The sequence below is a fragment of the Montipora foliosa genome, unplaced genomic scaffold, assembly GCF_036669935.1.
Source record: "Montipora foliosa isolate CH-2021 unplaced genomic scaffold, ASM3666993v2 scaffold_449, whole genome shotgun sequence".
Classification (NCBI taxonomy): Eukaryota; Metazoa; Cnidaria; class Anthozoa; order Scleractinia; family Acroporidae; genus Montipora; species Montipora foliosa.
Genome location: NW_027179755.1, coordinates 317,501 through 330,000, shown reverse-complemented (window position 1 = coordinate 330,000; position 12,500 = coordinate 317,501). Strand labels below are relative to the sequence as shown.

General features: G+C 36.7%; 2 protein-coding genes across 2 annotated transcripts in view; one reads left to right on the top strand and one right to left on the bottom strand.

Annotated features, from left to right (window-relative positions):
* Positions 1-12,223, top strand: part of LOC137989271 (uncharacterized) — a 16,856-nt gene extending 4,633 nt beyond the window's left edge. Inside the window, exons 5-14 of the mRNA XM_068835107.1 lie at positions 1,266-1,332; positions 1,834-1,881; positions 2,214-2,325; positions 3,486-3,770; positions 4,414-4,520; positions 6,192-6,283; positions 6,935-6,961; positions 7,828-7,901; positions 9,661-9,682; positions 10,470-12,223. Of these exons, the coding sequence (XP_068691208.1) occupies positions 1,266-1,332; positions 1,834-1,881; positions 2,214-2,325; positions 3,486-3,770; positions 4,414-4,520; positions 6,192-6,283; positions 6,935-6,961; positions 7,828-7,901; positions 9,661-9,682; positions 10,470-10,658 (1,023 nt within the window). The 3' untranslated portion in view covers positions 10,659-12,223. The remainder of the gene's footprint in view (positions 1-1,265; positions 1,333-1,833; positions 1,882-2,213; positions 2,326-3,485; positions 3,771-4,413; positions 4,521-6,191; positions 6,284-6,934; positions 6,962-7,827; positions 7,902-9,660; positions 9,683-10,469) is intronic.
* Positions 1-12,500, bottom strand: part of LOC137989270 (nitric oxide synthase 3-like) — a 212,883-nt gene that overhangs the window by 146,687 nt on the left and 53,696 nt on the right. The window lies entirely within an intron of this gene.

The window sequence follows — 12,500 nt, the reverse complement described above, 5'->3', positions numbered from 1 at the left end:
GAAATTCGATGTGTAGCCCAATAGTATTGTCAATTAATAGTATTGTCAAGTATTGTATTAAGTTTAACGTAACTGTTAAGCCAATCAGAGAGCGTTGTATGAGCCTGTTCTCACGGAGCACTGTCATGCAGGGTTCATGCAGGTTATGGAAAATCTGGAAAGTCATGGAATTTAAAAATTTCATTTTCCAGGCCTGGAAAGTCATGGAATTTTATGGGCAGTCATGGAAAGTTATAATATATTATAAATGGTAGATTAATCATTGCAGTTGTCAAAGAGGGATAAAATGAAAATAATAAAGACGAATTTCTATCAAACAATCAGAAGTTTGGTGGACAGAGGTCGTTAATTTATTTGAACTGATCAAGTTTTGTCAGGAAAATAATATCCTACAATAAGGACAGTTCTGAAAATTTTCTTACATGACATCTAAATTTTAATAAGATCGTAGGAAAGCTAGAGAAAGTCATGGAAAAAGTCATTGAAAGTCATGGAATTTGAAGAGCTTAATTAATAAAAGAGTACAAACCTTGTCATGCTATGGGGTTGGACAATCTGTGAGCTAGCGAGTCACACGACTCTTGCATGTAAGTTTAAGCACCCATTTCAAATAGCGCTGATAAACAGTATTTTAAGTCTAAGCACCCAAATTAACCAGTTTTTTCAATTAAGTTTCAATCCATTTGCATCCTCTCCATTCTTGGCCGCAGCAACACTGTATAACTTTAATGGTTTAAATTGCCAACCAAACTACAGCATCACTGTGTGACTTGATTGTTGACTCACATGTTGACTCGCATGATTCACTGGCTCGCACATTGTCCTCAATCTCATGCTATTCTTACGTCAAAACTGGGTGAGAATCCAAATTAGTTCTTTACCTCACATGAATAACAATTTCCTGATTTCAAGTTTCAATTCATTTCTATCCTCTCCATTCTTGGCTGCAAACAACACTGAATAACTTCATTGGTTATTGGCAACCAAACTATATTTTTGTCTTCATTGGTGCAAAGACATCTTTTAGTTTGACTAATTTAAAAACATCGTGACTATACCTCTTAAGCTTGAGACAATGAAAAAGGCAATGTGGTCAAATGGAAAGTTCAAAATTCAGTTGGACTAGTCCAGTCAGACTGGTCAAAATGGACCACCTTGGTAGTTCCAAGCATTCTTGTGGGATAAATTTAAACCCAAAAATGTAGGGTGAATGCAAGGAAAATGCCCATAAGCGATCTCTAATGGTTTGTTTAAAATATGTTAAGGCCATAGGTATGTCAGTGTTACTAACAGCATGGAATTCTGGGCTTATGCTTGGCCCAGCCATTGGAGGTACATGTACAGTAGGATAAGCCGCGGAGCTGCATGGATAATAGCCATGACTATATTTTTCATATTTTGGTTTATATTAATTATTTCAGGCCCTAGTCATTAGGCATCAGATAAATAAATTAACATCTTGTTCTATGGTTTGGCTGACTCTGTGCTTGTATTATTGTTGAGATGAATTTTTAAGCACTGTGGCAGGCTGAGAAATGGGATTAAAAATTTCAGCAATGAGCAAAATATTTGTCAAAATAATTATCATTAAACCATATAAGAAGGAAATAAGTAAGTAAGTAGTCAATATTCCACAAGTAAATTAAGCTATTTTAAAACAATTCTTTGCCCAGACACTACAGTGTACAGGGAAATTTGATGCTTTGCACTAATGTGTTTATGCTTGCGTTGATGCTGTTTTCGTGGTAACATGAGAGCTTACAGTATGCTTGTGCCTGAGTCGCTAGTGAAAACCAGTATTATTAGTATTTTTTTTATATTCTCCATCCTCAGGTTACTTAGCACAACCTACAGAAAAGTACCCCAATATTTTCCGAAAAGGTTTGTTACAGTATTTTGTCTTCGTCATGATTGTGGGAATAACATTACATGTACATATATATTGTATTGTATTACTGCATGGTAATGGTCACTCCCTTCTGTAGCTGTAAGGACATTTTTACAGCTGCAGAAACAAAAAAAAACTACTTTCAGTTTCTCCCACTTTAGGCTGTATTTGGGATTAACAAGTTACAAGGCATGAATTATATAATTCATGTAAATGACCTGACCAAAAGAAGCCATCATGATGGATTCTACTGTATTCATTAATTGCACAAAAATGTTGTGCTGCACCTTACCCAATCCTTAATTTTGTTTTGCTTTTTTGTTAGGTTTCATTTTTGACAAGTTTCCTTTCTTACTTCCATGCTTATTTAACTGTGCTTTGCTGCTTATTTCGATTGTATTGAGCTACTGTTTCCTTGAAGAAACCCTAGACAAAAGGTACATAACTAAAAACTGGGTTAGGACATACAGTACATGTACTGTATTCATTCATTTTTAATGTCATATACCAAGGTCTGTAAACCAAAGCAACAAAAACATCCGTTTTGCAGTCGTCATGAAACATAGAATCTATATAATTATAGAATCTCTCTGCAAAGGAGCAGTCGTGGCTCAGATGGCTAGTGCACGGCTTTCAGAGCGAGAGGTCCCTGGTTCGATCCTCGGTGACTTCAACATCTGTGTTGACTTTCCTCTGATCCGTGTAGCTATAGCTTTAAATACCCGTAAAACGGAGCACTGGCAGAGGGAGGGGGGTAAAGGGCGCACCATCAGCTTCCATTGATACCAGCCTCGTAGCTGAAGGAACTACCAATGTTAAATAAAGTGACTTTACCTTTACTTTACCTTTTATATCCTCCACACCCCTAGAAGCGGTAGAGGGAGACCCTTACGGTTCAGGCCAGAGTGATTGGGCAGGGGTGAATGAATTAAAGCCAAAACCAGCTCATCTTTGTTGATCTTGCTCTGATACAGTATTATTTCAAGCAATCTACATTTAAAAGTTGCATTTCCCTAAAGATGAAACCTTGTTTCTAAAGTGTATATAATCATTATGTATGATGTCAAAATTAATGATATTGCAGAATGGATATTAAATTTATTTCATCAGGTAGCAATAGGTGACCAATAATAAGCCTTTTCAGCTGTGTTAATAAGATACTGGTAAAAATATGTTGATGTTCAAGGTTAATTAGTTTGAGGGTATTAAAGGGGGATGCTAGAAGTTACATGTACAGTATCTTTGAGGCCAAACGTTGAAAAGCAGGTAGAGAAAGAAATGTCTCCCCAAGAAAAAGGTGAAAGATTTAAATATTGCAACCCACCTAACTACGTAAAAACAAGTTCTCCAGGATATTCTTAAGAGGGTTTTTTTTTTCAATTAAATTTAAATTGACCAAGTTTCAAGGTCCAGCGAGTATCCATTGCTGCTTAAGAGGGTTTTCTGGAGAAAAATTAATGCAAGTATTAAATTTACAGTCATGTTAAATATAAACTGCAAATAGAACAATTCCCTTTAGAATTTCCAGCTATTTCTTTGTGAAGGAAAGCTTATTTTTAAATAAATGTAATGTGTGTTCCTCTTTTTTTCCATACAGTAGAAGTCTAACGTCAGAAAGTGAACCAAATGAATTGTTACCAATGAAGAGCACAGGTTATTCAGATAATCAAGAGGATTTCAATATTAAGTGTGAAATACCAGAGACTGAGAGAAGTTGTACAGAAATTGAAAGCGTTGTTGTTAATGAAGAGCAAGTGATTATCGTTGGTGATGATGCTGGCAGTAAAGCTGCCAGAAATTGTCAAAGAAGTAGTAGTTGTTGTTGCAACACTTGGCGGTGCTGTAAAGCTTTTAGGAGAAGCAAACTGGCTGTTTTACTCAGGTGAGCCATGACTAAAGCCATGGGGGAGTTTTAAGACAATAGCGAATATCGTCACTGACAGTGGGTTTTAAAAGGTGGCAAATACCCTGAGGCTCTTTTGAGTCTTACCATTGACTTCTTTTTTTTAACTTAATTAATTAAGCCTCATTAGAAAACTTGTGGCTGGTGCCACAACTATTTTAGCAAGGACATATTCCAACACTACTATAATTTTTACTGTTATGTTGTCTTCAAGGTGGTCTTCAGCATGGGTGACAGAAAGAAAGAATCACTTGTTACTACAATGCATGCTTCATCTCATTTCAATGTGAAAGCTGATGATCTAACTTCCTTTCTTTTCACATTCTTTTTGTTGGTTTTATAATGCACAAAAAGACTACATCAAACGACAGTTGTCTAAAAAAAAAATTAAGGGCCATCCCCATTTGGTAGCTGGCAAATTCAACAAGTTATTATTATTATTATTATTATTATTATTATTATTATTGTTATTGTTATTGTTATTGTTATTGTTATTGTTATTGTTATTGTTATTGTTATTGTTATTGTTATTATTATTATTATTATTATTATTATTATAATTATTATTATTGTCAAGAATTATTCTGACTGTGACGTTGTGATGTCTCAATCCAATTTTTAGAAACCGAAACGTTCTTGTTTCCATTGCTGCATACTGTATCTTATCCTTTAAAGTAATTGGATTTGATGAGCTGTTTTCACTATGGGCTGCCACTCCACCTCATCTTGGTAAGCGGACAGTGACTTATCTTTTAAATTTTGAACTGACAACTAGCAGCAATAGACCATTTTACAGTTCTGTGCTCAATCATTTACCAGGCCTTTGAATAAAAGTGTGGCTTGAGTTGACCTTGCTTTGATGTGAGTTGTAATAATGTGCAAGCCAGCGAGCCATGCGAGTCATGCTAGCCATGGCTGCAAGTCATGCGAGCCATGACTGCGAGTCACGCGAGCCATGGCTGCGAGTCATGAGAGCCAACATGGCGAGCCATGCGAGTCAACATGCGAGTCACGCAGTTATTGAAAGCTCACCGTTTTAAAATGGGTGCTTAGACCTACACTGTAATAACTGTTTATCAGTGCTATTTGAAATGGGTGCTCAGACTTACATGTAAATTCGAAATTCGCATGGCTCACTGGCTCGCAGATTTGCCAGACCCCTTTGATGCAAACCTTGTTGCCTTTCTTATGTAAACAGTGCTCAAAATTAGCGATGGTCCGCTCATCTGAGATGACCAGAAAGTTTACCGGGCAACCAGTTTTTGGTAAAATAAAAAGCCTGGTTGCCCAAAGAAAATAGTGGACAACCTAGTCAATATTAGAAAATTAATTACCGGTAATCAATTAATAATCATATGCAGCAGTCTCACAGCATACTTGTGGGTTTTAGTAGTGTGAAGTTAATAATTATAATCAATTTGCTGCAGCTGAGCAATTTCCTACAGGTGTTTTGCTGTATTTTAAGTCTCTGCTTATGAGCCAGAAGGCCCATCAGGCCGGCACTTATCTCCGGTTTCATTAGCATGAAGCGACTAGGAGTATTTCTTCTCCCCCCTGGATGGGATGCTAGTCCATCGCAGGGTTTACTCCCAGCATTTTCGCCAGTACCCATTTATACACATGGGTGGAGAGAGGCACCGTGAGAGTAAAGTGCCTTTCCCAAGAACACAACACAATGTCCCCAGCCAGGACCCGAACATGGACCACTCGATCTGGGGTCAAACACTCTAACCATGAGGCCACCGCACCTCCCCAACTGAACAACTGTAGCCTATAAAAAACATTGTCAGATTGCAAAAAATGGAGATCAAAGACGCCAGTTTGAAAATATACCAAAACTTGAACCCAGACTTTTCTGAAAAACCACAGGTCCACAACATTCAAGATCACTTGCCATGTGATTGCAACAAGGCGTGTAAAATTAAGGTACAAATGTTTTGTCCTCGCGTTCTTTACGGCCGGCCCACAGTGTATATTTCGACTTTAATTTTTTGTCTTCAATTAGGAGTACTCTCTTTCACAGAGTTAAAATGTGGCATTTTTTGATTGGAGTTCAGTCTCCTCCACAGAAAGGAGAAGAAAGAGAAAGCAAATTAAAGGGACAAGTACAATTATTGCATTTAATCGTACATAGGGACTTTCCTAATGGGTAACCAAGGATTTATCAGGGCAACCAAAGTCATGGGTTTGGTTGCCTGGCGTTTGAAACAGGGACAACCTCGATTATTTTGTAAATCATGTTGTTGTTAAATGCTAACGAGTTTCTATTGTGAGGTTTGTATCAAAACAAAGTCAACTAACTAATTCTATGGTACATGCAGCCATGTTTTTTACATTCAAACTTTTTTCAATAACATTCTTGTAAAAATAGTTGCATTCTTACCTGAAATCTCATTTTAGGTGGACTTGGCTTTTCCACTAACCAAATAGGCACATCCTTGGTTTGTGTTGGGGCTCCACTTCTTGTTCTTCAGATGGTACTCTATCCCAAGGTAAAAATTCATGTAGCAGTATTATTTTTATAATTTTAAAGTTGTCACAAAGATATAAACACCTCCTGTTAATGTCCCCATACCCATATATATAAATCACTCACTGAAAAACTATGTCCCCATTAAGTACTTTTCAACCTACAGCTGTAGTTAAATTAGACAGTGAGGAGACAATTTGTTGTCTGGAGTGCATAAAATACACAAAAACAGAACTTAATTACTGTATGTTCTTGGTAAAATAATATATCAAAGTTGCCAAATGCCATTTAATAGTGTCAGCAACCATGCAAAAGAATGGTCACGGACATGCTCATTAGTTTTCATGAAAAAAAAAACATGGTAATGTTGTCCTATTTTATCTCGTTTTTAATTGAGAATAAATAACAATTATTATAATATAAATTGTTATATTGAAACTCTCAAAGCTGCATAAATTTTCCCACAGAATGGCTGCTTTAATAGCAATTATTTAGCTGTGAGACAGCTGACCAAAATGACAGCCTGGGATTAGACTCTCCATGCAATCATGTGCTCATGCTCTCTTAATGAGAGCATTCCTCATTAATCATTCTACATACTACAAGTACTTCAGTTTAGTGGGTACATGTAGATCTAATTATCTCTATTACATTTGCTTGAGATTCTTTGCAGTTTGAGAGAAGACTTGGTGCAATAAGGGTAAGGGTTTTACTCTATGATATTGAATAAAGTTCAGGCATACGAAATCCAATCAGCATATTAAGTGTTACAAATTAAAAGTCGCTTGTTTTTTTTTTTTCACCAAATACTACGCGAAAAGAGGTCTTTTGACTATTATAAGAGAACATGACAGAAACTGTACCTGTAGTTGTATTCTGCCAAATATCATAGCAGCCTGACATGGTGTTGTTCGACATGTCGGCTGATAGAGGCGAATGACAAATCAGTTTAGTGCACAAGATCTCAATGTTAATTTCCTATCTTTGCAACAAGGATCTTAAGCTGCTTCCTACAGAAAAATAATAATTATTGCATTACAAGTTCAGCCTGAACATGGGTAAGGGTTGTCCTAAAAGCCGGAATCTGGAATCACAGGTCATTGTTTTACCAATACAGAGAGTAAAAACTATAAAACATTCAAAAAAGCTAACTTTAGGCCTAATTAGGCCTAAACAAACGTTTTTAGGCCTAAGGTTAGCTTTTATGAATGTTTTATAGTTTTTACTCTCTGTATTGGTAAAACAATGAGCTGTGATTCCAGATTCCGGATTCCGGCTTTTAGGACAACCCCATGGGTAATGCTTCACACAAACAGGAAATCGAGATATATAGCTACACTGTGATGCACAAACTTGCCTGATGAGTGCTACAGTGTAATTCCTGCGACTTTCCTTCTGCATCTGCATTTTTTTTTCCTCTGTAGTTTCAAACTTTGGTAGGATCTTACTGCTGTTTTGTGCTGCATTCAATTTTAATTCTGTGGTCTCTAGCGGAGTTGATAGTTTATGCTCAAAGTCATCAACATTGTGTACTGAATTGCATTCTTCAAATTCTCTCCCCAACAGGTCTTTCAATTAGCAAATACTTTCATAGGAGTAACCATACTGTCCTTACGATTCATACACACCTACTACAACAGGTTAGTGTGAAATATTGGTGTGGAAACACAAGGCAAAGCAATTGGTAAAATTTTTCCAGTCTTATTCCCAGCCTGGAAACTTTTCCACAGCTTCCATGCAGGTTAGAACATTCTAAATGAGTTTCCTTTGAAGAAGACTAGTGTCTTGCATGTCCACATGACTAGTCATATAAGCCAGGGAAAGAAAACCCAGGGACTGTCGAGACACGTGCAAATAATAATAAATATAATAAGCAATTAGATTATCAGCTCGAGATTTTTATGAGATTTTTATGAGATTTTTATCACCTCATAGAAATCGATAGCAAATAATCTAATTGTTTTAGTGGAATTCTTACTAAAATTTACTTCAAATAACGGTTTCCAATAATATTATTTCTTGCGTATTATTAAACTTTGCGCCTGAATAACCAGTCTCATATGCAACAGGCGCGAATGGAATAATTGTTTTATTAAATTCCTTCAACTCCAAAAGTTTGGAAGTACGAAATACGAGCGGAAAAAGCGAGCAAATCCGAGCGAAATCGACAAAAACTTGATGAGAACTGATATGCGATGTTGTGTAATACCTTGTTGTCAGACAGACGCAGGCTCATCACAAAAACATTTCTTGCCTTTTCGCGTACTTCTAAACGTCGGAATTGATCCAAACTTTCCACAAAAAAAGTTTTTTTTCCCCTTTTTGGCTTTATTCAAAGAGTAATTTCGCATTCCGGCGAAAACCTTTTTAGTTTAGCAACGCTTAACGCAACCATTTACCATATAAGGTCAAACCAAGGTATATGAGCTGATAACCGAGATTGAGTGAACCAATCAGAGCACGCGAAATGCATTATCCGAGGTTGAGAATTTAATAATAATTATTGAACCATTGCATTTCGGTGATGGCATGTATCCCATGTAAACTGGGTTCATTCATTTTTTGTTTGTCAGTGGTGAAAAATTAAAGAATTAGGTTTTTTATGTGAGAAACAAGCTAGTTTATGCTCAGATAGTACAAAAGTTACTAGCCAAGGTTACCAGGATGGGATAATAGATGGTTGCCTGATGTACAGTCAAAGCTCAATTATCCGGACTTTTTCTCTGGTCCCAATTTTGTTATGAATATTATTTTATTAGTCATGATCAAGATCCGCAGCCATAATTCTTTTTAGAACTACAGCGTCAAAAAGCAATCCATTCTTTCGATAAAAGGTAAAACAGTCTATAATTTTGCGACTCAAGAGAAAGGAGAAAAAGCAGCAGATATCTGATATCGGCAAGAACAAGGAAAATTAAAATTAATGATCAACATTAAGTTTGCTGACATGTGTACAGGTATTCACATCTGATAGTGAAGACGTAGACCCTATTGTTTTCCAAATGATTTGTAAATGTTTGTTTCACAATTAAATGTCGCTTTCTTAAGTTGATCAGTATATTTTGTTCCTCACTAATACTCATATTCTCAATTATCCGGACTATTTTGTCTAGTCCCAACAAGTCTGGATAATCGAAGTTCAACTGTACATTCATTATTGTAATATGGCCCCAGTGTATGACGAACCTGGATCCACTGAAGAAGCTTATAATAGTCACTCTTAAGGGACATTTTGGACAAATTTAACTCCTGGAGGTTCCCCATTGACGAGTAAAATCATCTGGCATTAGACAGAGTAAAATACTCTGGCGGTAGACAGAATAAAATGCTAAGTATGGCTGGTTTAGGCCGGTTTTAGGGGTGAAAGGGTTAATATGTGGTGTAATGGATCTGCCAAAGAAACCCGCAAGCTGGAGAATTGGTAAATAATGCAATTTATTGCAGTGTTTTGCAAATTTGGTGACCTATCTGGGTGTCTGCTCAAGACGACAAGCACATACCAAATGATTGCTTATGGAACTGGAGAACCATGTGAGGGGTGACTTTTATCAGATTTTCAAACACTTGCAAATCAAAACCAGAAAAACTCCTCAGAAACACTTAAAGGTGCCACATTAATAACTTGTTATAGTTGATTGCAATTTACAATTAGGGTTAGGCATGTGCCAAACACCCACACTGTTGGTCTTTTACTTGTTTAATTTGGTTGAATTGCACTTACCTTCATGAAATGTGCATTAAAAAACCATCACATAGGTTAATTTACACTGAATGATTTTTCCGTATGGCTGAGGAATTTACACATAAAGGTACATGATTAGCAGGCAAATAGTTATGTTTCATAGCTGTAGCCTTGTAGGCTCATCTTTAGAACCTGGATCCAATGTTGGAAGTACTGTACTTTGTACAGACACTTCCCTACGGCATCACTATTCCGGGGAGGGGGGATGATTTAACCCTAACCCCCACTTAATCACCACTCACCCCAACCACCCCCGGAATAGTCATGCCGCTTCCCTAAATTCAATGTTGTCAATGATGTGAAGCAGAAACTGACAAAGAATCATTAGAGAGTTTATAGCTTGTAACATTTACAATTATGTAGTTTTAACACCTGTTACCAGTAACTGGATTGTTTGCCATGAGTCTGTCTGGGCAAGTGGCTGTGGGTTATTTGTCTTAATTGCTACATGTATTTTTACTTTTAGGGCGTGTCACCAGTGGTTGTTGGAAGCATTTTTGCATGGTCCATAAGTGAGGGCCTCAAGCTTGGCTTTCCCCTAAATGTGCATTTTGCCTTCACCTTGTTATCCATTGGAAGTGTGCTGGCAATTGCGACAAGCTGTGTTCTTCCAGAGGAATTGAACAGGAGACAACCTGAAGATACAAGGGTGTAGGCAGTCATCAAGTCTCTCCACTGGGCTGTGTTTCGAGTCAACAAAAAAAAAGTCATTAATTCATGCATATGATTACAAGTGTGAAGTTACTTTTATCATAAGCAACGCTATAAAAATAATTATAAAATAATTATTACATGTACAAATATTTGCGGAATCTCATCAGAAAAACTGACAACTGAAGAGACCTCCAAACCAATAAAATTCACAGTAACTTTTCAGCTGTGACCCACATCATTGTGAGAAAAAAAAAGTTAGAAATAATGATTATTTTAAAGAGGCTACTTTTAGTTAAACAATGGTTAACTTGCACAGGGTTGAGATTGCATTATGCTAGAAAGCTAGAATCATTTCAAAATGGAGCGCAAATTTGAGTATTGGAGAAAGATTAAATGCCAGTGTGTGCACTTGACTTGCAGAATGTGGGAAAGAATATCAAGGTAGGCTTTTTCAGCGAAGAAAACACTGAAACACGATGTATGGCATAGAAATCTTCTTACAAACACTCCTTGAAAACTCAATTTCAGGTTCTGGAAAACTACTTGAATACTCCTGGAATGTTATAGACAAAATCCAGCATAAACCCTGATAAATGCTTCTTTTTATTCAGCTCTTGCTTTTTCAATTGACACTGTTTTTGACAGTGAGTGACAAGAACATCATGCTAGCCTGTATCATCGTAATGGAAAAAACAATGTCTTCAGAACAATAGTTAACCATGGTTTATTTATTTATTTATTTTTTTGCTATATATGTGAACGAGCATGAAGTTATTACCCAATGAACGTCCCTTGAGTACTTTGATTGGCCGTGAACAATAGAACTTGGCTATTAAACTTTGTTGAAATAACTGATCCCAAATGTTTCAGGATCTATAGGTCACATATTATTTATGGTCATTTTCTGTAAAATATGAAAAAGTCATTATAAAATTAAGGTAGTTGGTTCTCCCCTGCTTTTCATTCATCTTCAACAACAACTTTATTTATTAATTACTGTTTACAAGTTCTCCACCCAAATATAGCAGAGGTAATCAAGTTGGGTAGAACGATACCAGAGATTTTGCTCAAGATTAAAAGTAGCTTAATTTATTATTGAACTAAGCTTTATATTTTAGAATTAGTCATCCCAGCATGACTCATAAATCCAAGGTGATAATCAATAGTCATCACAAAACAGAGGTGGTGCTCTTGAAAATGTCCTGGATATTAAAAAAAATGAAATGCAAATGGAATCTTACTAGTAAGTATAATTGTGCAAATTGTCACCGAGCTCTGCATGCAGAAATGCCCAAGAAAACTTTGGAACAAAAGATCTTGAGAATAATAATTCTTCTAGAATATGGGTTGCTGAATTGTCCTGATTCATGGTATGTACATGTATGTAGCATGAGAGGCACATGTACATAATTACCTTGTTCAAGTTTATAAACAGTGCTTGTGAGATGGGGCCTACTAACAGTTTTTATCGCCCAACTAGTGGACTAATGTAAATCGTGCATTTTGATTGGCTGCGCTACAAGAGGACTCGAGTAGCGAAAAGCATGACACTATCTTTTGTTTTATTCCCAAATTAAGGGGCCACGGGTCAATAGCCCATTCGGCTTCGCCTCATGGGCTATTGACCCGTAGCCCACAAGGGCTATGGGTCTACATATGTAATTGTTAAATAGTCCCTATAAGATCAGATCTTGAAGTCTAATCATTTTGCAGAATGATGTAATCATGATAAAAGCAGTACTTTAAAGTATTTTTAATACCCTGAGTGGTCCAGGCAGGTTGAACTTAAGACCTCCTGCATGGCAGCCCGAGGCTCAAGCAACGAAGTCAACCCATCAGTGGT